General features: G+C 39.7%; 2 protein-coding genes across 7 annotated transcripts in view; one reads left to right on the forward strand and one right to left on the reverse strand.

Annotated features, from left to right (window-relative positions):
* Positions 1 to 1,399: 1,399 nt before the first annotated feature.
* Positions 1,400 to 17,177, reverse strand: CUNH3orf18 (chromosome unknown C3orf18 homolog). Its single transcript, XM_007421815.3, has 5 exons — positions 17,065 to 17,177; positions 10,328 to 10,734; positions 8,117 to 8,142; positions 7,706 to 7,835; positions 1,400 to 5,244 (listed from the first exon to the last, which is right to left on the reverse strand). The coding sequence occupies exons 2-5, from the start codon at positions 10,559 to 10,561 to the stop codon at positions 5,173 to 5,175; spliced, it is 462 nt and encodes a 153-aa protein (XP_007421877.1). The 5' UTR covers positions 10,562 to 10,734; positions 17,065 to 17,177; the 3' UTR covers positions 1,400 to 5,172.
* A 1,625-nt stretch (positions 17,178 to 18,802) lies between these two features.
* HEMK1 (HemK methyltransferase 1, mitochondrial release factors N(5)-glutamine) overlaps positions 18,803 to 27,748 on the forward strand; it is a 93,630-nt gene continuing 84,684 nt past the window's right edge. For 4 of the 6 annotated variants that reach the window (XM_088134021.1, XM_088134020.1, XM_088134027.1 and 1 more), the window contains exons 1-3: positions 18,893 to 18,940; positions 20,506 to 20,951; positions 23,687 to 23,778. In XM_088134021.1, the coding sequence (XP_087990147.1) occupies positions 20,691 to 20,951; positions 23,687 to 23,778 (353 nt within the window). In that variant the 5' untranslated portion in view covers positions 18,893 to 18,940; positions 20,506 to 20,690. Of the gene's footprint in view, positions 18,941 to 20,505; positions 20,952 to 20,981; positions 21,504 to 23,686; positions 23,779 to 27,748 lie in introns of those variants that run through there. The other 2 variants (XM_088134024.1, XM_088134023.1) reach the window with 2 other exon arrangements.

Raw genomic sequence — 27,748 nt, forward strand, 5'->3', positions numbered from 1 at the left:
CCAAAATTATGGATTTGCTTCTTTAAACATCTGCACCTGAATGATTTACATGCACCATTTTATGCATCTTGCAGCTGAAGTTAAACAGACTGATGCTTTTATTTTAAACATTGGAATGCTTTATCAGCATTCACATCCCAAGTTTTTCAGCTCAGCCTGAACTGAAGCCCTAACATCTAAAGAATCCTGGACATTCTTCTGAACACTTTGAAATACAGGTGGCAGAAAGCAGTTAAGATAAGTGGCTTCATATATTCAAAAGATAACTGACTACAGTAATGCAAGAGACACCAAGACCTGTTTCATCTGAGGTTTGAAGGCTGTTTTCAATAACTCATCCTTGTATATTAAAGAAAGATTATGCCTTGGGATGTATTCTTTGATTTTATTCTTAATAAAACTGTATCTCCAATAGCACCTTTTGGTTCCCAGCTCTCTTCAACTTTGTACTTTCCTACGAGTGGTGATAAACAAGTGATGATGCAGACTATTTGCATATAGCAGCTAAGCTTTGACTGGTTTAACTATTAAAAGCATCAACTCGTAGCTTACCCCAATCTATGTGTGGCTTAAACAATCATAGCCCCAAAAGTTTGAAGGGACCTGATGTCCAACCCATATGTAAGGCACTAGATGAGGAAGGCTTCTACAATGTGAACAAGGACTTAATGAGAAGATGGCTCTCTGAAACTGACAGGGAAGTTTGCAACTCAGCTCTTGCCATTTAAAACTGTAAAGTGCAATTGCATCACCCAAGATCAGACAGGATCTTTTCACCTGGCAAGTTGAGTCCCATGTTCCTTGTATATCCTTAGCAACCTTCTCCAGTGCATTGCCCCCAGGAATTATTGGATGTCAATGATTCCACATTGGAATTCCACTGGCATGGCTAATATTTTTGTACCATATGAGCTGCAGCCCAAAACATTTAGAGGGCCCCATGCTGGGGAACAAGTGGGATCCTCAAATTGTTCTCGATTCTCTCTCTCAGGAAGCAATGGAATCAGGAAAAGATCCCAACTCATTTTGCTTGTTGTTGCCTACTGGGATCAGAATGTCTTCCTCACTTTTAGGGTGAAAATAGAGCATTGGTAGGCAATGAATGGACTTCCAGATCTGTTGGACAGCAATCCCTGTTGACCATGCTGGTTAGGATTGATGGATTAGAACTTTTGGAGAGGTACCTGTTGCCCATCTGATGGTAAAGGCATAGGGAAAAAATCAAGGATGTGCCTTTCTGATGGCTTCTCATATGCTGCTGCAGCTGTTATGGTTTTAGATGTTATGAAAAAATAATTATGCCCCACACAAAACAGTGTTACCTTTTTCCTGAGTGGAAGTTTGCAGGGTCAGCAAAAGTGAAGGGGATCCAATAAAGTTCTTGATTTCACATAAATATTTTAATAACATCTCAAATACAAGAACGTATTGTAACAGTTAACCAAGTACCATGTTAGAAAGGGATATTGCATTAGAACACTGTGGTAGAACACTGACAAATCTCTGCATTCCTCTCTTAGTCATTAGTGATACAACATAATCAGAGAGGCTGCAACCCAGAATGAAGTTTGCTGAGCAAAGGGAACAGCCCTTTGTCTACTCACATCCATTCATACTTACTTACTGAATCTTACAGAAATGATCTGTGGACCAAAGTGCATGTTTGTACCAAATACTCAGTAAATTAATCATTCAGCCTCTATGATTTAAGGTGTCTCAGAACTGAAGGATTTCCATTAATGGCACTTCATTGAACATCTTGTTGCATTTGCGAAACGTATTTTCCAGTTTTGTTTTTTGCATGTTTTTGCATTGCTAATGACAATGTTTGAAAGAGAGACAATGCTGCCACTAAGAAACAGAAATCAGAGGAAAATATATCTGGTATTATTCAGCAGTGGCAGCATTGCAAAGCATAGTGCAGCTTTTGGCAACCTGGAGCACATCAACTATGTTGGGGCTGAAACTCCCACAATTCCCAGGGAGTTGTACTTCCACCATACCTGTCTTGGAGCGCAAACTAAAAGGTCTCAGAAACAGCTGGATTTAGTGCAGGTGTGTGTGGTGGGCCAGCAACTGCACTGTGGTCAATGGAGCAAAATTTTACAGCTGCCCAAAATAAGGACTGCTGTTTTGATGTTCTGTTGGAGAAGCTGCTGGTAAGAGGAGCCACAATCTCCCCAGACGTTTAGACTCAAATTCCCATCAGCCCAAGCCAATGGCCAGGGACAAGGGGAACCAGGATCCACCAATGTCTAGAAAGCCACAATTTCTCCAGGCTTCGCCTGCAGAATTGCACTAAGCCTGGGCTCTGCCTTACTTAGTTACAGGAGAAGCTGAATTAATGTCAACTGAGAATTGTAGATTCATCTGGGTCCCTTGGGGTCATTTGAATTTGTTTTTTTTTTTTTTAAAGAATGATCAGTAGTGGGACAGAGAAAATTGTTACTCAGATCTGTGTGATTGCTCTTAAAGAACTCCTCTTGGCTGAGGAAGGTTTCCTCACAACCTCCTCCTTCTCTGTGATCACGTATCTTTCAAAGGGAGGAGGCATATGGGGGGAGGAGGCGCTAACTTGGCTAGGAGAATCTGTTTCGTGGAGTTAATCACTGTACAGCCACACAGCTATTCATATGCATAATAAACTTCTACACAATTGCTCTGTGGGTGCAGAGAAAACCACTTCTGTCAAAATGCATGCACTGAAAAAAAAATTAGGTGACAAGCCACCGATAGCATTGATATAGAGATATCTGCACCACATATATCATGCTATTAACTCATTGGTGTGACAGCCAAAAGTCGTGCATATATCACACAGACCTAGTCTTATGTGATTTACAGTTCCCACAGAATTCAGGGAGGAACTGGATTGAGAAGCATTTAAAAAATGTTCCCTTTTGAAAAGGGATAGCAAAAGGAATGGTGGCAGATAGTTTTCTTACTTGTCTTGGGAACACCAAAAAGAACAGCCAGTAATACATGCAGAGACACACAGACACATTATATCACAGCATGAAATCCCATTTGTACTTATCTGCACTTTCTTCTGCCTTGATTAGCAGCAGACATACATAAGCATTCTGCCAGTGGGTTGTGGTTGGGTTCCAAAATCTGCTGTAAAGTGTGTGAGTGCCCACAAACACTCTTCATACTGTTTCTCATTTACTTCTTGCAGCTGGAACCCATTATTCTCTCCTATTATCCCTATTGATCCTTCGCCACGCACTTTCCTTTAGCAACTGTCAAAGCAAATTGCTTCATGTCACGCATGTACCCCTGCCCATGCTTTGAAGGATGGGGCCCTCCAAAGCATCCGTTGTTCAATTCTTTGCGAGGAGGAGAGGGGAATGGCTCCCCCCCTCTTTTCACTGAAACTACAACAGATAAACATGCATGGATATTTAACATTAGTTTTCACAGCAGTAATGGTTCACAGGAGCTAAAGTTGTTCAGACTTGTTAGGTCTGAAATTTTGCATTTTTCTTTGCACATTGAAGGCATAATTGGGCTGTAACTGTTCATCCAGCCTTCCAATTTTTCATCAGGAACTATTTTCTCTACATTGATTTCTTGTATGCCCTAGCTTTCTTTTTTTCTTTCTTTTTATTGATTTGTTGTAGCCCTTTGTTGTAATGGCTCTTTTGTTTGCCTTCCTGGACAAGGAAATAGAAAGACGGGATAGAAATCCAATATAAACATAAATATAAGAGGCAGGTTCAGAAATAGACAGAGTCACCGTCATGCCACAAAGCAAAACTAACACAGGAGCTGGCTGCTGTTGCAGATTCCTGAGTATGTACACCATCACTGGGGTGAGGCAAATGCAAATAAAACTTTTTCCAAACTGTTTCTGCTAATCCATACAAAATATAACGCTTTCCATAGCAAGAGCTTTTGCTTAGCACATGCTTCTTGGTATCTGCGCAATATTGTTTGCAAGGCCTTTCTTCATTGTGCCCAGTTCCCCTCTCCCCCCACCTCCCATTCCCAAACTGGGACAAAACAAAATCCAAATTCTGTACCCCAATCCCCTGTATATTCATTTTTAGTGATGAGAAGAATATAAATTATCTTAATTAATAAATAAGTAACTCAGCACACCACCCAACTGCGAAAGGGATAAGCAGAATAAATGATGCAATCTTAAATGTAGGGATGATATTCCAGTTTATCTAATAAACAAATGAGCAAAGTAAGCAGATGCATTTTCCCCTAAGCTGGAAAAGAAGTGTGTCATTTCTTCCACTTAGAACTGCTCTGCTTGCCAAGGTTGAGAACCTTGCCATGGTTTTGAAATGAGTTATTAACCCACTCCATATGGAGATGAGGGGATTTCTGATTATTTAATATATGTAAGAACATGCAGATACAACACTATTTTTCCAAATATGACTGTGTTTCAGCCAAAGCTCATTATCCTTGCCTGAAGAACACTGGGGTGAATCATCTCAGGATCTTCAAGTTATGTATTGCTGCTCTTACTTCTAAGATTCTTCCCCTCTAGTATCAATTAGTGTAAGAAGAGGTGGTCCTTATACCCTGCCAGATTTACCTGCCTCCACAAGACACAGAGATTGCTATTAGCAGCACCATCATCCAAGGTTTTCCCTTTTCTCAGACCAGTTAGTAGGATACCTTACACTGTAGAAATCTAGCGGAAAGGCAATGGCTAAACCTTGTGATCATACCGAAGGGCAGCTTTTACTGCACCAGAGGAACACGAGATGGGATGACACAGACAACTTCATATGCTCCAGGTTCCTAGAAGTTAAACCAATAGGATCATATTTTGGGTCTACTGCATAGAGTGGACTAGGTGAGTCTGCAGACTTGAAGTCTAGATACCTGTGTCAGTATCTCAGTGAAGGAAGGCCTTAGAAATTTATGCTTTGTTCCCAAAGCCTGTTACTATATTCATTCCAACCAATGTATCTATAAATAACCTCTCATCTTCTATCATACATAACTCGGTACCTGCAGCATTGCCAATCAAACTCTGAGTGTAGCAGCTGGGGGCAGTTTGACAACTGAAGCACTGGCAGTCTTCGCTTTCCTGAAAACCATTGGTTCCTGGCCTCTTTTCCCCAGCTAGAATTGATGATCACTACCACAGTAAGCTGCTAACTGGTTGGTGTCATCTTCCTGTATCTCATATAGAGGAAGCATTCTTCATGCGCTGATGGCATTTGCAACATCTGTGAACACAAGACGACTGGGTCTCTGGAGAACACCTTGATTTGCCTACAACAAAAGCAAAAAGATGGGGGTGGGGAGAGAAACAGATTTGCAAGGAATGCATGAATATTTTACCTTCATATGACTCTCCCAAGATTGCAAAGTATTGCACAAAATACATGCCACCACTGGATTGATAGAAATAAAACTTGGGAACGAAAATCCTGTTCACAGAAGCATATCCCATATTTTTAAAGATGCATTTTAGCATTGTGTACGTAGAGGTAGTTCTCAGGTTACAACCACTCATTCAGCGACCGTTCAAAGTTACAATGGTGCTGAATTAGGGGGATTTATGACAGGTCTGCTCTGTAGCGACTGGCCACAGCACCACCTACCCACCTGCCTGCAGCAACCCTCCACCTACCTTAGCACCTGCCCACCACACCTACGTACCTGCCCATGCTTTGTAGTGCCTGCCCGCGGCACCCGCTTGCCCCCGGTGGCACCTGTGCACCTGCCCACACTCCGTAACGCCTGCCCGTGGCACCCACTCAGCCACCCACACTCTGTAGCTCCTGCCCGTGGCACCCACCTGCCTGCCCATAGCTCTCACCACCAGCTTGCATGCCTGGCATTCCCACCTCTTCCCACATCATAGTCACATGAGGTCCTCACTTAATGACCCTCACAATCCTGGTGTTACGACAACAACTGGGAGTGTCAGGAATGCCATCGCTAAGTGTGACATTGCACGTTAAAACCGCATTGCTTAGTGATGGAAATTCAAGTCCCAATTCCCATCGTAACCCAAGGACTACCTGTAGTAATAAAAATCAATTTGCAACTCATCTTTCACTCCCTTAGCAAGATGGAATCATTCAAACAAATATTAAGAAGGAAAAAAAAGGAAAACTCAAAATCAGATGCAGAGTTTGGAACTGCTAGGATGAGTTTGTACACAGTACTTGTCTAAGTCAATGTGAGACCTAGTACTGCATTTATACAACAAGCTCATCTTGGTTAGTTTTAGGGGTATTGTTTGGACAGTTTATTGATTATTATACTTGATGTATTTGATGTAGTTATCTAATCTAAAAGTGTTTTCTGTGAATAAAGCTCTAATGTCAAGGCTTTGGACTTGGATCCTCAGAACAGAAGATAAGGAAGAGAGGGAGATAAAGAAGCACGCATAGAAATTTCCACAGGAAGACCTATCTTGACTATGACTCTCCATAGAGGGGTCCCAGGATCTGGTAATACTGACATCTGTATTATATATTATAATAAACTGGTATCTATTTCCTAATGAGGTAGCAGCCCTATCCTCTTATCCCCATTCTTCTTCTAGGATGGGAGGGCTTCTCACTGTTCCTCAGCCATGCCAAAACCAATATCCAGAGGAACAGAACTCAAACCCTTTAAATCACAACAGCATTCCACAGGAAATAAGAGGGAACAGAAATTTTTGATTCCAAGGCTATTCAAGCTGACCTTTTGTTCCAAAAGTGTAGTCCTCCAATATTTGCTCTGCAGTGGGGCTGAGGAACTTGTGGCCCTCCAGATGTTGCAGACCTTTAACTCTTAGCTTCTCACAACTTTGGTCATACCAGTCAGATCTTCTGGAAGTTGGAGTTCAGCAACATCTGGAGGTTCATCATCCATGTTCTAATGGGAATTAACTAAGCTTCTGACTTTCTGCTGCTGCTGTTCCATTTCTGTCAGAACTAAGCAGTAAAGCCTCTAATATTCTGGCCCTGAACAGCTCTACTATACCCAAATCTTCCCAGGGTATCTACCCTTCAAAGTATAGCTGCTGTGTGTAAAAGGTAGGACATTTCCACATTTCTTCTGCCCTCAGCTTATGAAGCCATTACAACTCACAAGAACAGATCTACTGAATGAAAGAAGATCCTTCCAGCACAAACATTTCAAGGACTATAAGTGTTAGATCAATTCTCCTCCAGATTCTCTTATTCTACTTCACATTTTTATTTGAAAAAAAAAATCTAATTCTAAAAATGGCAGTATGACAACAGCTATGGCTTCAAGTCTAGGAGACAGAATCTCACCAACATTTAGCCTACAAGCATCCCCTCAAGCTAGCCTTCCAGATGTATAGGACTTCAACTCTCACAATTCCAGCCTGCTCAGTGCCCTTGCTAGCAGGGATTTATGGGAGCTGAAGTTCAGCATATCTGGTACGGCAGTAATGCACAAATTTTCCAGGCTGAGGACCATGCTTGTTCTTTGAGTAGCTTGTCAGAGGCTGAATTTCAAAAGTGAATGAAGGAAGGGTCAGAAGAAAAAAAACATAAAATCTAATTTGATTTATGTTTGATCAATTACAATCAAATATGTAGCTACTCTCCAGTCATGTGTTTACTCACTGTCTCTTCCTGTCACATTCCAAATTACAACTTCGTAGTAACTTTTGGCAGTCTCTGAGGCCACACACAAGCCTCAGGATTTGAGGGTAGGAGAAGCTGCCTTAGAAGTTTAACTGATTTGGCAGAAAGAGCGTTACCTTGCTCTGGGCAGCCTGCACAGAAGCAGCGTCTCTGCCATGCTCCAGCAGCTCTTGTTCCAGCTCGTCTTGTTCTTCAGCAGGATCAAAGTTGTACATGGGCATGAGCTGGTGTCGTAGCTTTTCCAGTCTACCCGGGAAACAGAGCAAGAGAGTGAGTTCCACTATAGGAAGCATCAAACCAAGAAAAAATTAAAACTTTCCCGGATTTACTCAGCAACTATTTGGGAACCAAATCTCCTGGGCAGGGACCATATATCACATGCATATCAATGCACTGTTACATTTAACATCGGAAAGGGCATCAGTCTCTGCTGCTTCAAATGTGAAGATTTTGGGGGGATATTTCTGGAAAACAGAAACCAGCAAGCGATAAAAAAACTGCTTAACTCATATGTACAGAACACTTACCGTTTTCTCTTCCGAATATACAAAACCTAGGGGAAAAAACAATAGAAAAACATGGTTGCTGTAAGTATATTTTCAGCAGGACCCACTGCACTTGAAAAAGGGAGAAGTTGTGTAGTTGTTAAGGGGTTAAACTAGCATTAGGGTTCTCACATGACCTCAGCCATGAGAGCTCACTGGGTGACTTTGGGCCAATCAATGTCTCTCAGCACAATCTGCTTCATGGCGTTGTGGTGGGGAAAAATAAGAGGAGGAAATGCTACGTATGTTGCTTTGAGCTCTTGAACAAAAAGACAGAATATAAAATAAATACATAAATAAATTTACACAAACGTATGAAAACAGCAATAGGATCTGGGAATACGTATGAATTAATTTATTAGATTTACTGTATATCACCCCTTCTGTACAGGAGCTCAAGATGATACTCCCTCCTCCTCTTGTCCCCACAACAGCAACCTCTTCAGGAAGGTAGGCTGGGCTGAGAAAGAAGGCTGGTGAAAGTCTTCTAGTGGACTTTTGCAGTGGACAGTGGACTAGAACCTGGGTCTTACCAACACTTAATACATCATACTGGCTCACTTTAATGCATTTAATTTAGGTAATAATGTATAGTGGACTTGCATATGGGGGAAAATGATGCTGTCACCCAGTTCTCATCCTTAACAACAGTGAAGGAATGATTTGAGATCTTAGCATAAGTATTCTACTAAATAGGCAAAATATTGGCCAAAGTATTGTTCATGCTTCTCTGATATGCACACACAGGCATAGCATCTTCTTTCATTCCAGATATTTATATAATTTAGAAATGTATACATATATTTTATTTATAAGAAATGGATATTTATACAACTCAGAAACTATTTATATATTTCTATTTATTATTTATAAGAAACTGTTGGATATTTACGGCATGTGTGATATTATTTGCTTTCAATTAGCTGGCATGATCTTATTTTATGAATTCATATGTGTGTAAACGTGTGCGTGCTTTACAATGAGTGAAATTTCACACAAGCCAAATGTGGAATTGCAATATTGATAAGGCCCTACTGAAACCAATGTGAAAATACGGTTACAATTAACAACTGATTTCAGTTAGAATTAGGTGCGGCTAATTTACAGATAATCGTGAATAAGAGTATTGGGAATCAAGTCCCCTGCACTGAACTGTGTATGACTGCAATCTTAAATTGCAATGTACACTTAAATGGGGATCAATCCTAATTAACATGCATGGGATAGTATTGTAACTTTGTAGCCAGATACATATTTACAGGTAGTCCTTGATTAACTACTGCCCTGTTCAGCAACTGTTCAAACTTACAATGGCATTGAAAAAGTAGTTTTACAACCAGTCCTCGAATTTACAACAGTTGCAGCATCCCCAGTCACATGATCGTGATTCAGGCGCCTCACAACTGGCACACATTTATGATGGTTGCAGCGTCCTGCGGTCACGTGATCACCATTTGCGAACTTCACAGCTGGCTTCCCACAAGCACAGTCGATGGGGAAGCTGGTAGGAAGTCATAAGTTGCGGTCATGTGATGTCAGGTGGTGATTCGCTTACAACGCAGTGGAACTGAAGTTGTAAGTCTGGGACAGTGATGTTTCGATGCTTAGTGATGGAATGGCCGGTCCCAACTGTGGTTGTTAAGTGAGGACCACCTGTATTAATTCATTCATTTAACATAATTTTACTGCCTTTCAAAATAGGCTTTTGAACAGTTACAAGATAAAATGATAACTATCTAAAACAACTGATGGAAACAGCTGTACTGAATGTTTCCTATAACTGTGATACTTTACTAAATAATCACTGGCATCAACAGACTAAGTTTTTAAAACAAATCGAACCAGAGGGAGGCAATCCAGCATATCCTCTCTTAAAATGGAGCCACCACAAGAAAGCCTCTGCCTCTTTTCAGAGATTTTATTGACAGGGATATGAGCAGCGACTACCTAGTCAATCCTGAGTAGGAAGATACAGGTGTAGGCAAGCCTTCAAATAACCTGTAGAAGTCTGTTTACAGCTATATCTGTTTACCTAAACCATGTATTAGTTTAGCAATTATTGCAAAGGAATTGCAATTCTTTGTTAAGGCAAGGGCTAGAGTCCTCCCACACAATTTTAGAAGCCTTAAGCACAAGAGGTAAATTGGCATAAAATTTGGCAGTTACATTCCCAAACATAGTCCCAGGTCTTACCACTGCTACTGCCAACCCAATAACAGTAATGATGCCAAAGGATAACAGCATGGTCCCCATGGCCGGGCCATTGCTGGCCACATCTGGAATTTTGGTGCTGTTAAAGCTGCTGGGTTCAGATGTCATTGCAGCAGTTTCTGATCGAGTCCCGTCAACAGTTGTCCCATGGTCTGGCTCAGTCCTGGTAGTGCCACTGTGGTACAGATTGCTTACAGTGGGTGTTCTGTAATTCATCTTGAACCAGAGTGTTTTCTTTCTTTTTCGTTTGTTTGAATGATGGCTTCAACCACAATGTTCTTCTTTTTCAGCTATGAACTCATCATATCTCTTCTTCTGTCAGTATGGGAAAGCTTTTTCTCTTATTACCTTTAATGGCTCTTCTGAAATGAAGTCTTGTTGACTAATGCCTAGGCATAGAGAGAAAAAAGGGGATAATTTGTCTCCCAAATTATCTTGCACTGAAGAGTAAACATTTCTGTATCCACACCACAGATGCAAACTTCAGGAGGAGGCTCTTTGCCTAAAGTCAAGCAATTCTATTCATAGCCAAGATGAAAATTGCATTGGGGACTTCCTAGCTCATAAGCACAATGCAACACTAACAGTGTAATTCCATTCCTCTGTTCAGAAGTCCTGCTGGATCCTCTTTTGCTGGACCAACTGATGCTCTCCTCTTTCCAAATAAACTTTGTCTGAGGTTCTAATTATAATGCCAGGGTTTGCACTAATGTTATGGAGTCATGATCCTATGCTCAACCAGTAAATAATAGCTATAAAAGCAAATGATGACAAGAGTGATAAAGACATTTCACAAGTTATTTTATTATTAATTTATATCTCACTCTTCCTCCAAGATGCTCCGGGGAACATAGCATTCTTTCTCCTGAATTTTAATTTGACCACCTAGTGAAGCAGGGCATGCAAAAAGAAAGCAACTACTCTAAGGTCTGTTGAGATTGTTGGTAAGCAGGGATTTCTTGTGTCAAGTGATCAAAGGTCTAAGAATCAGAGAAGAGACAGTAAGGAAATCAAGAGATCTATTATTGATAGATGTCTTTTCTCCTGCAGCTAAGATGAACCAATTTTTCAATTCAATTTTCTCCTGTAACCAAGATGGACAGTAACGGTCTGGGAGAATGTCCTTGAGAGACAGGAGGAGGAGGAGCTGCAAACTAGGCAACAGTCAGATAAGAGGCAGCTGAGCCTGCAGAAGGAATGGAGGCATGGCAAACGTCTCAGAAGGCCGCTCCCTAGTTTCTTGGGCTGTAAAGGCGAGGGGGGAGAAATGTACTTTCAGACTTGCAAGATTCGGCTACTGTAACCTTACAATAAAGGTAGTATCAGTATTCATGGTTGGTGCTTCTTGTCTGGACTACCTCTAAGGGCTGACATATACAGTGTATTCCTTTGGGTGGGAGTTAAAGGAGCTCTGAAGACTTTTAATATTTCCATTATGTCCTATCAGTGCATTTACAGTTACCCAAACCAAGCCAATCACTCACAGAGGAAGATAACTAACCTGCTAGTATGATGTGCATTTTACCAGGTTGCTAGAATTTGCAGGTGAAATACTGCAAAAGTATCATCTGAGTAGGCTTAGGGTGTGATTAGGTTCAGGGAAAGGGAAATAAAGGACATGTAACTGGATTTATTACATTATTTGATTGCCCTGTTATAGATTTTGTTTCTTATTTGTTGGGTTTTTAATAGGATTTAATTTTATTTTTGTCTATTAATACTACCAATAGAGGCAAGGCTAACAGCCCAGAGAGCCCCAAATGATCAGCTAGATACCATCAGCTGCAGCCTTTCTTCCTTGGCGAATTTAAAAACCATTTTATTGTCAGAGTGATTGGCTAGGCATATATATGATTAAAAATGCTTGCTGTATTTTAATGTAAATACAGTTTTTTAAAACAAGAAAATGATGCATTTTCTATTCACGCAAAGGAGGCCTGTTTAAAGATCAAGACAGCAAAAGCAAATTTAACAATAGAATATGCTCGGTGTATTTCTTATCTGCACAGGTATAAAGCTACTTTCTTTGATATGATCTAAAGAGATCACCTGGGAAGCAGTTATAAAGCACAGGATGATGGGAAGGATGCAATAAGGAGAAAAAAAATGTTAGTCATGCACTTTGTAACTTAAATAATACATGGCTATCTTAAAGGGCTTACAAGAGCTTTACACAGTTTGACTGATTATGTGTCAGCAAGTCATTCTCTGGGATGATCTGTCCCCAACCAATTGTGTACCCATTACCACTGTAATCTATCCACCTTGCTGTTGGCATCCTCTTGTTCTCTTACCTTCCACTATTTCCAGCATTATAGACTTCTCAAGAGAGCTAGGTCTTCACATAATGTGTCTAAAATAGGATAATTTGAGTTTGGTCATTTGAGCCTCAAGCAAGAAATCTAGGTTGATTTGTCTGATGATCCATTTGTTTGTTTTCCTGGTTGTCCACGGTATTCTCAGGAGTCTTCTCCAACACCAAAATTCAAAAGCATCAATACTATCCTTCTTCTTCAAAGTCCAACTTCCATAGACTCACAGGGAAAACCACTGCCTGCACAATTCTGATCTTTGGGGTAATAAACACATCATAGTATCTATTTTTGCCAAGGCCTTCAATGCTACCCTTCCAAGTGCTAGTCTGTGATGATTTCTTGACTGCTTGATTGATTCACTGTTAATTCTAAGGCTGACTGCTGTATTGGTTGTCATTAGTTTGATCTTCTTTATATTTAATCACAGAGCCTAGAGCCAACCTGTTTCACATCTTTTATCTGGGCCATGGTTTCCTATTCTGTGTACAGATTTCTCATGAGGACGATGAGATGTTCTGGAATTCCCATTTTCCAAAGGACACTCTACAGTTTGACATAATTGACACAATCAAAGGCCCTTCTATGAAGCACATACTGCCTTTTTTGGGGGGATTTTTTGTGCATCAGCAATAATGTTTCTTGTTCCTCAGCCTTTTCCAAAACCAGCTTGACAATCTAGCATCTCCCTTTCCATGTAGAGCTCTAATCTGCATATTCTATTAAGAGTCCTGCCTTTGCTGACCTCTTCCAAACTGCTGGCCATGATATCACTCTCCAGATTTGCTGGCATCGTTTGTTTAGAACTTTATGGAATCTCATTCTGTTTCTTGCCATATTTCTGTAAATAATCCATCAATTCCTATAGCCTTCCAACTTGGTAATGGCAGGAGTGCTGATCTAATTTCATCTTCTAGTAGAGATTCTTGTAAATAGAGAATAACTTCTAAGGCAGAGATTTTCAAACTTTTTTAGGCCATGAAACATGTAAAAAAATTTTGACCGGCAACACCTGATATAAAATTAGCTGTGATGAGTGAACTGAGTGTATCTTGCTTGCATGTTCTGTTAATTTCAGATTGAATCTTACCATAAAACTCATCAACCTCTTCTTCTGCATCAATGTTGGAACATAAATTTGGATTATAGTCATGTTAAATGTTCTCCATGAAGTCTAATTTATATTATTTTGTCAGTGACTGCATTGTACCCAAGTACTGTCTTTGCTATAACCTTGCTGACTATGAAAACAATGCCATTCCTTCGTTATTTTTTGTGTCTTGAGTAGTAAACAGTAATGATCTTCTGACTGAAAGTGTCCACTTATACTCCACTTCAAGTTGCTGATGCCTAAGATGTCAATACCTACTTGATTCATTTCCCCTTTCACTATCCTGAGCTTTCCTATGTTCATACTTCTACATTCCATGTTCCCACAGTAATTGTCTTTGCAGCTTCAGATGTTCTTTTACTGCACAAAAACATCAGCAGCTAGGCATCCTGAAGGCTTAATTAAGCCATGTTATAATCACTGTTGGTACTTCAAAAGACCTGCAGCTCTTCCTCAGTAGTAAATTGAGTGCCATCCAACCTCAGGGGCGCACCATCTGGCATTATATCATCACTTTAACTTGTCCATCCACATGGTTTTCCTGGTAAAATACAGAAATTGTTTACCATTGCCTTCTCCCATGCAGTATAAAATGATGCCTTTGCTCTTGCCTCTAAAATGATCATCTGCCTCCAGCATCTTCCCCTATTGCTGCTGCCCAAAACTGAGCCTACTTGTTTTAGCTGAGTAGCTGGGACGACCTTCACTCCTTTAGTGATTCTGTTGGGAGTATATACTCTTGCTGTATATTCCCGGCATTCTTCACTCATCTTTCTCAGAAAAAGGCTCTCCACCACCAACACAATGAGGCAGCATAGCAGGACTTGAGGGGGACACACAAATCAGTTAGAAGTAAATCCACTGAATACAATGGATATTACTTTTAAGTAAGGAAATGTTGAATACACTTTCATTGAGTAGTATAAGTTAGCATTGTAAGTCCAAGGTCTAAAATTTACTAACTATACAACTGGGTAATCATGAAGTTTAAACAATTAGTAATTCCACAAAGGTAAGCAAATATATTGGAGAAGCTTCGCCACTCCACTTGATTTTCACGCTGGTTGCAAAGGAAATAAAATCTCTTCTTCCACAAGTAGAATAAAAACAAGATAGGCTTGAAGAAGAATAAATGGTCCCTCCTGTACCAGAACTGTTTTCTAAAATAAAGTCAAAGCCACCTCTTCGTGGCTAAGTGGACATGTTCATATAATTTTCTTGCCAAGAAAAGAGAAGTGGTTTATCACTGCCTTTTTCAAGAATTTTAATTTCCCAGTCTAATCTAGTCCTAGGATTTCCCTGTGGTCTTCCACTTAAATACTAGTACTCCTTGGGCTTTTAAAATCAGCCACGGTTGGTTAGCTGCTGCCATCTGCCATGTTCCACCTATTTGGCAGAGGAAGGTCGATAAAGACTAGTGGTTTGCATTTCCAAATTAATTTCCAAATTAGCTGTAGTGGAAGAGACTTGTCTTTCTCTGTAGCCAGCCTGGAACTGTAAACAAGGGAGAGATGGGGCGTCCAAGAACATCAATGAATTGAGACAATATAAAGGGAAAAGGGCATGGAGCCAATGTACTCTGAATTACAAAGGTTTTTCCTTTACCTACATTTCCTGCTATAGGAACAATATAAATAATGTTTATTTATAAAATAAAGTACAAAGCTTCCAGATAAAGTTGGACCAATGACTTTGCTATCCATTGTGTGAAGAATCACTTCCTTTTGTTCTAATTAATTTCAAGGAAAGAACATAGATTTGGATATTTTGAGAAAATGAATTGTATTTCTCCTCTGTTAGTTCTGCTATTTACAATTTTATTTTTATCTCCCTCAACCGTATAGTTTTTTTAATTTATTCCAAAAGTCCTAAATTATTACACCTTTTTTCTGATGGAACCCTGGCACTTTTTTTCTTCAACACTTTAATTATATTATGCTCTTTTTGAAACCAAAAATGTGATGTTGTACCAAAACTAAACATATATAATATTAAGCTTCAATGTGATTCAAGCTTAGTCAGAAGTACCTTCTTTTTAATTAAGTGTGGATGATATTGCAGCCTTAGTTACATTTTATCTTTATTTCTTCGTATTTATTATCTAAACATTTTCATTGCCATGCAGTCACTGTAACTATCAACCATGTTGACATATTCACAGAACTTGCAACCATGGTCACAACATCCCTATCACCAAAGTCATAGCCACTTCAAACCCAATCAGCCACTGTACGGATCTGGTTAGAGTTCCTCAGCCATCACTTCTCACTTATTAACACTGCATTTCATGTGCCTTTCTTTTGCCTGAAGATCCACAAAACTAACTCAACTTAGGCAGCTGAACCCTGAGAAGGTGGAAAACTAAAACAAAAGGCAACTTGGACAATTCTCTTAGCTACTTTTTGCCCAGCATGCAATCCCTGGGTGGCTCAAACATGCCAAAAACTGACCATGGCCAAGCTTTCTTCTTTCTTTCTTCTGGTAGCCAGATTAATTTTGTTGCAGGGGGCAGTAGGGAAGAGCAGTTAAAAGGAACAGCCCAGTCTCAGCCCTAAAGTGTTGCTGAAGTGAGGATCCTTTGGCTGCTTAGTCAGGCCTGCTCAGACTTTCCCACCCAGGGAAAAGGGATTTTCCTTACTGGAATGCCTGGGGAGGATGGGGGGAAACAGTCTGCTCCGAACCAGACCCAGCGCCTCCCTTCTTTCCCAGGGCTCTGATTTGACTGGAGAGGACAGCTGGAAACAAGGGGCCCCAGGCCAGAGTTCAGGGGGTTGTCAGGTCAAGGTGACAGGCTGGCCTGCTTCCCGTGGCCTGCTGGGTTCCCATCCCCGCCTTCAGCGCCTTGCCCGGTGTGCCCTGCCTCGTTAGGAGCTCAGCCCGGGACCTCAGCACCTACTGCGAGGATGCCTAGGCGAGGAGGATCCAGCCCCCTCCTTGTCCCAGAGCTCCGCCTCGGACCGAGAAAATATCCCCAGGCCAAGATCGCTGCAACCCGGGGAAGAAAGCAGCCCTTCTTCCCGCAGCCCCCAGACTAGTCTAGTCCACAAAAGGCTTCGGAAAGAGATCCTGCCTGAGACTCGCTTCCCGCCTATAGCCTGGGGAGTGACACCGAGAACTAGGTCAAGTGAGGCGGAGGGGTCGTGTGGGTGCGTGTCCCGGGGAGTGGAAGACTCTGCCCCTGCCCTCTGCAGAAAGCCGGCGTTCAATGGCCGTCCGCAGGGACGGCAGTAATCGGATTGTTTCGCTGGAGGCTGGGCTGCCTCGGGTCTCTACCGCTTTGCTGCAATTCGGATTACCTGCACCGGAGAGAAAGGAATTGCTGCCGGGGGTGCTAGCACGGCCTTACGTGCCATTGTGCTTTCCAAGATGCTACAAGCAGCCTCACCCCGTTTCTGCCGCTGCCCCTCTTAATCTCCGGCTTTGATCTCTCCTTTCCCCGGGATTGGCTAACAGAGGACAGCGCTTTGGTTAAGGATTGGGCCGGCTGGCGTGTCACTCAGAAAGAGGAGGATGGCTGCTGCAAGCCCCGAAGTCCGCGAGCGCAAAGCGACATTTTTGTGGTCCAGGCTCGCGCTCAGTCGGAGGAGCGTCGCGCGCTCGGCTGGGTGAAAGAGGCACCTTAGGACGTGCACGGCCTTAGGGATTGGGGTTCACTCCCCAGCATTCCCTTCTTGTTCCTCCTTTGGTGGAATTAATCCACCGTCCTGTAGGAAAAGACGATGACTTTACTACCTTTTGGAAATCGTGCACTCTACGTATGTTCAAAGGCACTAAGGTGCGGAACATATATTTACTTAATAAAATAGCTCATGTGGTGGGCGTGGGAAATGCATTTCTGCTCCCCCCCCTCAATTCTGCAAGTGAAAATTGCTTCACAAGAAATTACTACTTCAATAAAGTTCCCAGTTGGGACTACAATTAAAGTCATAAGAAAATGACTCCCCCCCCCCCCAATATTAGTGCATTTCTGTTGTTAAGCATTAGGAGCCAGTATATGATAGCTATTGCAAAACATGGGATGACTTGATTGTGCTAACTATGGTTGCCTTAACCATAACTTATTAAAATAAACCACAATTAGCTGGGCTCAGATAACACACTGAACCAAAATGCATTCCTTTATGCTTTACACTAAACATCTTGCAACCAGCTTATTTAAAGCCTGCCACCTTCTCTTTTTATGAACTTGCTGAGATCTTGAGCAACCTTGTTTGGTACTGTCCTTCTTTAAACTGGAGGTTACCAAGGTTTTGGTTTTGGAGATGACAGGAAGGAAATGCTTATAGTCCTCTTGGTGATGTCTTGTAAACAAAATATTAATAACTTACATTTAACAATCTACTCTGCTTTTAATTGAATATTTTAGAAGGCTTTTAGTTCCTGGTATTTAAATGTTTTGTTTTATATTTGTGTTTGTTTTCTGTAATGCTGTAAGTCTGCTTGATATAACTGTATAGCTGCAGAGATGTGAGCCCAGAATTTCAAGCAACACCATTTAGAATATTCCAGTTCTTTAAATTCAGCTTGGTTCATATGTCCAAATCATTGCTACCTGTTAGAACCATAAACCATTGACCATAAAAAACGGTAATCCTAGTCCACACATAAGACTAACCAGGATTTAAAACCATGATATCTGATCAAGCCATGGATTGAATCCATGCATATTGTCAAATCATGGTTTGCTTATTTACACTGCTAAATAAACCAGTGAGAGGCTGGGATCACATTTAGCTATAGCTTGCTTAACAATGATTTACTGAAAAAAATGTTGATTTTAGTTTGCTGTGAACCCAGCCAAACAAACTACATAATAGCTTAGGACTGGGATAGATATATGAAAAGGTGACAGCCACTTTTGTACTGTTGCCAAGAAAATTACCGATGAAGTCAACAAGATTCAAGCTCGATTCAAAAGTGACCTCAGTTTTTCCTAATACTTCTTCAGCAGAACTGCCTCCGGTTTCCACGCGGCGTCTCCCTTGTCTCGTTCAATGCGCTGAAAAGGATAATGGCACTTTAGAAGGTGGAGCTTTGACTCACTAGGAACTTTAGTTCGACGGCGTTGTTGGCAGTCGAGCTGAAGCGCTTGCCGCTCTCCCCGGAAGAGTGTCCCCTGTCGAGCATCTGATTTCCACCACCCGAGGAAGACATGCTATTGTCCCTTTACAGGTAAAAGCCGAAAGTTGCTGTCGTGCCCATCCTCGTATCTGAAAGAAAACGTGTATGGCATTTTTTCCCCTTTCGTTCAGTACGAAGTCATTTTTTAATTCCGCGTTAGGAAGGCCCTTGTGTTTGACTTCATTGTACGCTTTGGTCAGTTGTATTGCGTACGTTGCAAATGCTGTGCGAAGACTGGAAAGTTTCCAAAATGTGGATTGAATCTCAGAAAATATTCAAAAAGTTTCCTCTAAACGACTAAAGAGGTGGATTCAGATTAAGTTTATTTAATTTTAGGTCTCATTGTAATAAATAACTTATTTAAAACGTTTTTTAAGTTCCGTGGAAATTAATGAAAACAAAACATAACTAATTTATTGTGGGATAAATCGGTTGCCCTTTAGAATGAGGAAAATACAAGGGAGGAGCTTCCTTTTTCACCTGGTCAAGTCCTGTTCAGCTAGGAGACTCTCTTTTGTTAAGGTATAATGTGATTTATTGGATGTTGTGTGAACATAGCTGTTATGACTCAGAAATACTGGTTTACACTTAGTGTATGGCATAAGCCCTTCTGATTGTTGTTTATACAGCCATCCATGATTAAAGAAATACAGCTTTGTGTGATGAGGGTGAAGATTCTTCACGTGCTCAGTTCAGTGACTTCTTATATGCAGTATGAAGTCATTGTATTTGCAGCTTTATGGCAGAGGCCACAGAGGGCAGCAAAGTTAACCAAAGCTTTATCTCTCATTGGGATTTAGAAGGGACACACAGCTAAGTTTCAGAAGCATTTGCTAGACCTAATCATGCTATAGCTTGAATTTATTTCACCATAATTTATTCTCATAGGATTACAGTATTATGACGTTAAAATGGGAGGGTAAGAAAATCATGTACATCCAATTAAATTCTTTCAAAGAAATATAGGATTAAGTGTAATACAATTCTTGCTCTCTCTGTCTGCTTCTCCCTTCCCACATTCTTATGCTTCCCCCCCCCCATATCAGCTCTTGTACCCCTTCAATTAGCAATCTGGGAGGAAGAAGTTCAGACAATTCACAAAATCTCTGCCTTAATAAATTCACTAATAAATGAGGGCTGGTGTTTTGCTTATTTAGTTTTCAAGGTTCTGTGATCTAATCCCTTTTTCCTGGCATTAAACCTGATTAATGAAACTGTGAATCTTGCCTTTTTGGTCATGTATTCCAGTTTAGGAACTTGCCATTAGTTTTAGAAGATATCAGACACAACAAATGTACATTTTGCATAAGTGTATTGAGAAGCAACAATTGACAGTAACTTCCAATAATGTTATTGCCTATGTGTGAGAACTGTAGTATGTGTATGTGTACAAAATTATTTGAAGAGTGAAGGCGGCTTTAACCTGGTGTACTCTGTGAAGGCAACTTTGTCACCTGAGTGGGGCACACTTTTTAGAAAAACATGGATAAAGATAGAGTTGTAGAAAGGGAAATTCCACATTAACATAACATATGATACTGTAATGGTTCATTTTTCTGTGCAAAGTAAACCTGCAAATTTGAGAAGTTTAATTTCTTTATCTCTCCATCTTTCAGTGTTCTGCCAGGGCAAAATGGCATTTGAATCTGACACTGATGTTCTTCTCTACAAAAATGATGAGATTGGAATATTGTGCAGCGGTGATGTATACTGTTATACCAGACTACTGACAGAGGTCCTGCAATAGTCCTGCAAAGGAGAATCAGTGCTTATATCTAAAAATTGGTATTTTTCTGAAGCAATGAAAGGTTTCAGTAGTGTTTTTTACAGGAAGATTTTATATCTATTTTCTCACCATGGATATTTTGGAATGAATCAAACTGAAGATGCTCTTCTAAATCCCTGCCACAGACTTCTGAGAAATTATTCTTACTGTAAAGCCAGTTTGGTCTCAGCTGTTGATGTGGTCAAGTACTGGCAAGGCGTGTTTGAGGCAAATGATATACCAGAAGCACAAGCATCCTCTCAATATATTGTTTCTCATGTCCTGGGAGCAAAAACAGTTAAGTGCTATGGGTGAAATTAGAGCTACAGTACTCGATCTGTAAAACTACAGATCAACATTAGATGCCAGTGAAATATATATTTCTGTATCTATGCTACACTGTAGTGATTGCCAGTTTTTTTAAGCACAAAACTGGGTGTCCTAATAAAATATGGAGTGTCTGTACCAAGCATCAAAACGGATACTTCAAGATCAATCTTATCTGTCCTTTGGCACATAACAAATATTCCTAAGAGATAAGTAGCACTTTTTGCAGCCATGTTGTTCTGTGAAAGATGTTCACTGTTTTGCAATGGCGTTGGCTTTTTATGTAACCTTTTTTTTAATTAAGTACATCAGATGCATACATGTCCTCATTTGCCATAGATTGTAATGGCTAAACTACTGCTTCCACTTCACAACTAGAAATTAGCTTTAACCACAAGTTGGAGGACATGCTCATACATGAACACCCGTCCCAATATTCCCTTTTGGAGTAAGTTATATTATGCAGAGTGCAGAAAAGGAATACCAGGTGGTTCGATAATGAAATTACAGAAAAGGCATGAGGTAAGAAAAGGAAACAGCTGAAGCTAATCTACACCAATATCATTAACTCCCTACCTTTCTGTCCTTCCACATCATCATCGTTTCCATCATGTCCATATACCATGTTACACATTCCTTCCTCACATTTGTACTTTTCCCAGTGAACTGATAAAGAATAAAAATCTCTTCTGCACATAGCCTGCCAAGCAAACAGCCACAGTGCACTTCCCAAATTTTACTCACTGTCACCAATTCAAGGCTTTCAAGCAGAATTCCACCAAATATCTTTCCAGAAGCATATATTAAAGTAGTCCCTTTGTATTTTGGGCATTCATTCTTGTTATCTTTCCTTTTCTACAGTAAAACAATATCATTCTTCCAATCATGCAGTCTTCATATACATTTATTAAGCAAGCCACACATACAGCACAAAAGCAATCCATACCCATATTTTAACAGTTATACATTCCACACATACAGCGTTATCATTTTCAACATTATTAAAGCATTTATGACTTACTTTTCTTCTACTTTAGACATTAACATTTTTTCTCGGATACTAACCTTTATAGCATTGTCACCAGCTATAAGGCTTTCATAAACAGAGATTTTCACATTAAGTTTTTTTAGTAATTAGAAAAAGTGTAAACTAGGTGATCTGCCTTAATCATACCTGTGCCACATGTAGCTTACCATATTACAAAGTGCAATTTCTTCTTATAAGGTGCTCAGATTTAAAATTGCCTTTACATTTTAAGAAACCAGAAAAATAAATATGATTAGTAATCTTCATTTCCACAGAATCCGGTGAATGTTAGTAAAAATATCCTAACAGCAGTATAATAAAAGAACCAATTACTAAGGATGATACTGACCCTCCTATAAGTGAATGTGTTCAAGCAGAGGCTGAACAGCCATCTTTTAGAGATGCTTTTAAACTGGATCCCTGCATTGAGCAGGAAGTTGGATTTGATGGCTTAAATAATGCTTTCCAGTTCTGTGATTTTATTATTCCCCACTCAATACATTTGCCAGAATTGTTATTTTGTATTAATTATATTGCTTTGCTTCAGAGTATGGGATACTGAACAATGGACTTAAGTTGCAGGAAAGCTTCTGGGTTAGATTTAGGGGAAAAAACTGCTGGAATTTGTGAAATATGACCAAACATTAATTTTAATATTTAATTTGGAAAAGGATTGATGAAAGACAGAAATTAAGGGTGCAGAATTAGGAAAAACAGAAAAGTAGTTACAGTACTCACCTCTTTCCCTTACTATATATGGTTACATCCTATCATTTCTGTGTGTTTATAATTAATTCAGTGAAAGTTAGCTTTCATAAGCTATTCTGGTTAAAGGAAATGATAGAGCAATTTGTTAATGAAGCCATTTACCCAGAGAGACACTGAATTTCCCTTCATTGGATGCTGGACAGACATCAGTCAAATATGCTTTAATTTAGATTCCTGTATTGAGCAGTGGACTGGACTTGACTATTAGCAGGCTAGTAGATGGGAAATCCATCCTCTGTCGGCCTCCACATTGCCAGCTTTGAACTTCTTTTTTGCCAGAGATTACTTAAAAAGGGAATTAGACTTGTATACCACCTTATCTACCATATAAGGTATTACGAGCCTCTTGTATTCAGAAGCAGTATGACACTGAAAGCTAGTTACAGTGCTGGGATTGTTGCTATCCTTTGTTGATGTTAGTTCAGCCTTCGCCACCATGCCCTCAAAATGAAGGATGTCAGCCTTTCAAAGCCGATCAGGTCAGGAAACAGTCAACACTTAAACTACTGGAACTCAGTTGTTATAGGGTACCATAAAATATTTTTGAAAGCCTAACAGAGATTCTATCTCCTTATACTAAAGAGAAGCAAGGTAGGGCAATCTTGAGTCTTTTCCTGCCTCTCTGGGCTAAGCTGATGTTTATGTAATGGTTGCTGAATTCTTCTTCAAGGACATCTCCGTAATTCTTCTGTAGAGGGCGCATCAGCATCTGTGATAAGTCCAGTGTGTCAGGATGACATCCAGTTGTAGAAGATTGAGATGCTTATTGAGAATCAACATGCTGGATTGGATGGATTTAGGCTTCATCCACATTTTTTTTTTTTTAATGCCATTATCTATGGTGGGTAGGTGACTGTTTTACAACAGAATTTGTAGATTTAGTTTAAATTAAAATAACTTTATTATTCAGTTCCAGAGTCTGAATGCCAACAGCATGTCTACTCCCCTTTCGGCAAAGCAGCAAAGACAGATCCAGCAGCTCTGTGCAAAACGACTACGACGGTAGGCACTCTGGCCTTTCCTTTTTATCTGGGAGTTCTTTGTGAACCTGGGAGTAAGTAGAAACTAAAGCAGCCAAATTGCATTAGAATGCCAATGCAACATCAGCTAATTGAAAGTCTTCACTGAGGCCTGTGTCCTGAAATAATGGGAGAACGGAGATACAGGACATCTAGATAATTCCTTTTAAAGAGACAGTGTCAAGTAGCCCAGAAAGGTGGTACCCCCATACTTGATTTAGGAATAAACAATAAAAAATAGTCCAATAATGCAGGTATGAACTATCCCTGCCCCCTTTATGACAAAATTATAGGTTTCCGTTTACCATTTAATTACATCGTTAATAAATCTGTTTGAAATCCATGAAGCCTAACTAAGAACTACATCAGCAGAGAGATGTTAGAGCTAGCAAAGCTAGTATATTTACCAGCTTAAATTACTACTTAAATAAAGGAGTTATTTTGAATGACGTGGGAATCAGGTAAGATACTTCACCCACTCAAAACCAAAATATTTACTGGAAGGTAACTGACTCCTTTACTTCTTTTGGTTTCTTATGAGTTTAAATGAGTGGTATTTCTAGTTGAAAATATCACACAGTTGCATTTTCTACATATCTGAGTTACAGTTAATTTTAGCCATTATTCACTGAAATGGAATACTTTTAAGAAAAGTTGAAAGTTGTTTAGTTCCAAAGTTTGAATTTACTTGCTTGCTTTCTGTCTAATCCTAAATTAACAATAATTTAAATATTCATTTTCTTTTTGGAACAAATAAGTTGCCCATGGTATGAAGTGAGGGTTAACTCGTTCTGCGTTTTGGGGTGTTCCTGATCTATCTCGGACACTGGAATCAGAAGTAGCCTCTGTGACATGACTCAGTTTTCTCAACTTAGACTCATTTATCAGCTACAAATTATTTGAACAGAAATATTCCCCTGGCAATCTCCCCACTTTGATTTATGTTTTATATGTGACTAACCTCCATAGGTCCAAAGCAGAACTGCTGGGTTATTAACTGGGAATAGCCTGTATGTTAGTGACATTTCAAGGGTTTGCTACAGTTTCCAGTTTGTTTCTAGGCAAGGTTCTAATTATTGGCTCTCTCATTTTAAAATCCTACTTAAATTGTGACCAAAGCATCTGTATGTCCTGCCTGAATTCTTAGGTGATTAAGAAAAGATACTCTTCACATACTCCTATTGAATAAAGTCAGGCAGGTGAGTATAAAGTAGAGCTTCCTAGGTCAGGTGCATTACGTACAGCATGCCCTTGTAAGGAACCTAGCATGGCACCAGCATGTCTTTTGAATTAGGTGGAAACATTTCTCCTATGCATTTTAGAAGTGTAGCTGTGTAATTTTAACTTTTAGCAACTTGTTGAAATAACGACATACATACATACCCTTTACCAAATTATTGTTGTATTTCATAATATTTTCTTGACCTTTTATTATTTTATCTGTACCCTATCCTGAGACTTTTTGTTACTAGGCAGATTAAAATATGGTTTTAAACATACAGCTCTGTCCCATTTTAATATTCCGTGTTCTTTTCACATTACAAAAGCTGTCAGAGTGCTGAACTTTCCCCTCAGCCAGAGTACAATAATATCTACTTGGGAAAAGTTCAGAAAAAATGAAGTAGCCTTTCCTAGCATAGTACTCTTATTTGAGCTGTAGGTGATAGGAGTTATAGACCAGGACATCTTGAGGGCACAAGATGTTGGGAGACACTGAAATATAGCAATACCTTTTGAAAATTCAGAATCCATGGGAGCCTTGAACAAGATTTTCAGTGGGAGGAAGTAGCATTTCTGGGATCTCAAAACAGCTTCTTGCCACCCCACATTTGCCTTAGTGCCTTATCTGTATTTCCCTTATTGTCTGGGTACTACAATTTTGGGGTTGACTTAATACCATTTTTACTGTACATCAGAAACATTTGTACTTTGACTTAGCTATTCCTAGAGGTGAGAATTGCAGAGTCCAAGCAACACCCCCTTGAAGCAATGGGTATATTCTCTGTAAGCTTGCATTATATGTTTACTCCAAAGTACATTCATTTGAATTCAATGGCCCCATCTCCCAAGTAAGTATGGATATGATTGCTATCATACAGTGTAAAAACAATCCATGCTAGCTATTGCTGTTTGCTATGTACTGAGCCAGTGTAGTCTTTCTGTGTAATTAATCTTGCCGTTTTCTTGCATAAAAGATTACTGGGTACTATAGAAAACACCTAGAGAAAGACATCTCTTTACCTGATGTGCTGAAAGGAATGAAATATTCTTTGCTCGCTTTATGCAAGTCTGTGAATGGTGTTTGTAGATACATAGTTGTTTGTAGTGGTGTTTGCCTGTAATTGTGTAGTTATTTGTCAATTATACACATAATCCAGACAAGCCAAGATCCTGATCTAGATAAGAATGCCATCGTAGTATTATGTTTAGGCAATTCTAAAGCTTAGGAGATATAGAGAGAATCTTCTGTAAGCACCTAGATAATGCAGTTCCTTTTAAGGATTTGTTTCTACTACTACATTGTTTAGCTACGCATTTATTTATATTTATATACAGATTGCTATCCATTAGCTGTTTTTTTTTAATATTAATATTTTAGACTACTTTTTAGCTGGAAGCTGTTCAATTTGCAGCAATTTAAAAGGACAAGTAAAAATAATCTAAAATAATGAATATAATTTGGTTAATAATTTAAAAACTAGGTAAAGGAATAGTAAAGTCTATCTTCAGAATGGTACATGCAGTCCACCTTCCTTTACTTAAGCTCTCATACCTGATAGCTAAACTGAGCTGGTTCTGATCAATACTTGGATGGGGGATTATCTGGGAAGTCTAGGGCTGAGAAATAAAAAAGAATCCTAGAAAGCCACTTCTGTATCATGCCAAGAAAACTGCATGGATGTGTTTAGGCAACATATCAGGAGTCACGTTTGACTAAAAGCAACTCATTTTTTTAAATACAGGCAGGCTAAAGTGTAAAATGTGGAGTACAACATAAAATGAATGAATTTACAATTCATTTCAGTACAAGATGATCTGTAGTTAATGGCTATATCCAACTTGTCACATTGTTGAAGATACAGATTTAGCATTACAAGGAACGGAGTACAGTATATATTTATCACTATTGGGGCACTATTATTGCTCATATGAAGAAAGCATCTGGCATGACCTGTACCACCTTAAGCCCCCAGGTCTTGTTTAAGAATATAGCTACCCTGCTGGTGGTGGTCACTCCTTGAAACTATACCTTCTCTGGAATGGTCCAAAATATTCTCTATTTCAGATTTCTCTACACATGTCTCTTAGAAACATATACTTGTATACATTTTAGGAATTCTGTACATCCTGCTGTACTACAAACTGGAAAAGCCCCTTTTGCCCATTCAAATTCTCAAAGTTCAACTGTTTTTTTTCCCATTTGCTATTCTAAATAGCCTATTCCCTTGTTATGTGAAGTAGCTTAAGACAAATTTATTCAGATCCCGTTAATTATTTATCCTTTTTAGCTATTTTACACCTCTGCTTTACTCCAGCCCTCCCAGGGAAGGTCTCATTCAAATCTAAAATTGCTAGATATTCCCCCAGAGATTTCCTGTCAACCTTTTATTTCGGGAGGAGGGGAGGAAATTTGTCAAAAATAGAATCCTAGCTGACTATATTTGTATTAAGTGAGGCGTCAGTCTCACAATTGCACTTCATATGTAGACCTTATGTTCTACCTCATTCTTCCTTAGGTTTCCCATGATTTGCTAATCTTGTTTCTTTGCTAATATCTTTCCTTTCAGCACTTTCCTCATCATTTTGGTTGCTTAGATCTTGCTGACTCTTTGGATGTTTAGAATTTTGCCTCATGTTGGAGATGTCTTAACCTTGAATAATTTTGCTGTGGTTTTCTCATTTTTCTCATATAATCTTGAAGGTTATATTCACTTTCAAAATGTAGGAGAGGC

The sequence above is a fragment of the Python bivittatus genome, unplaced genomic scaffold (genome assembly GCF_059951505.1).
Source record: "Python bivittatus isolate LINGU-HERP-01145 unplaced genomic scaffold, Pbiv_v1 ctg000080_np1212, whole genome shotgun sequence".
Lineage (NCBI taxonomy): Eukaryota > Metazoa > Chordata > Lepidosauria > Squamata > Pythonidae > Python > Python bivittatus.

Coding starts and splice junctions, on each gene's coding strand:
- CUNH3orf18 (XM_007421815.3), bottom strand. CDS start 10,561: ATGAATTACAGAACACCCACTGTAAGCAATCTGTACCACAGTGGCACT. Junction 7,836..8,116: donor TATATTCGGAAGAGAAAACG/GTAAGTGTTCTG, acceptor TTTCCCGGGTAG/ACTGGAAAAGCTACGACACC. Junction 5,245..7,705: donor TGCAGGCTGCCCAGAGCAAG/GTAACGCTCTTT, acceptor CTTTTGTTGTAG/GCAAATCAAGGTGTTCTCCA.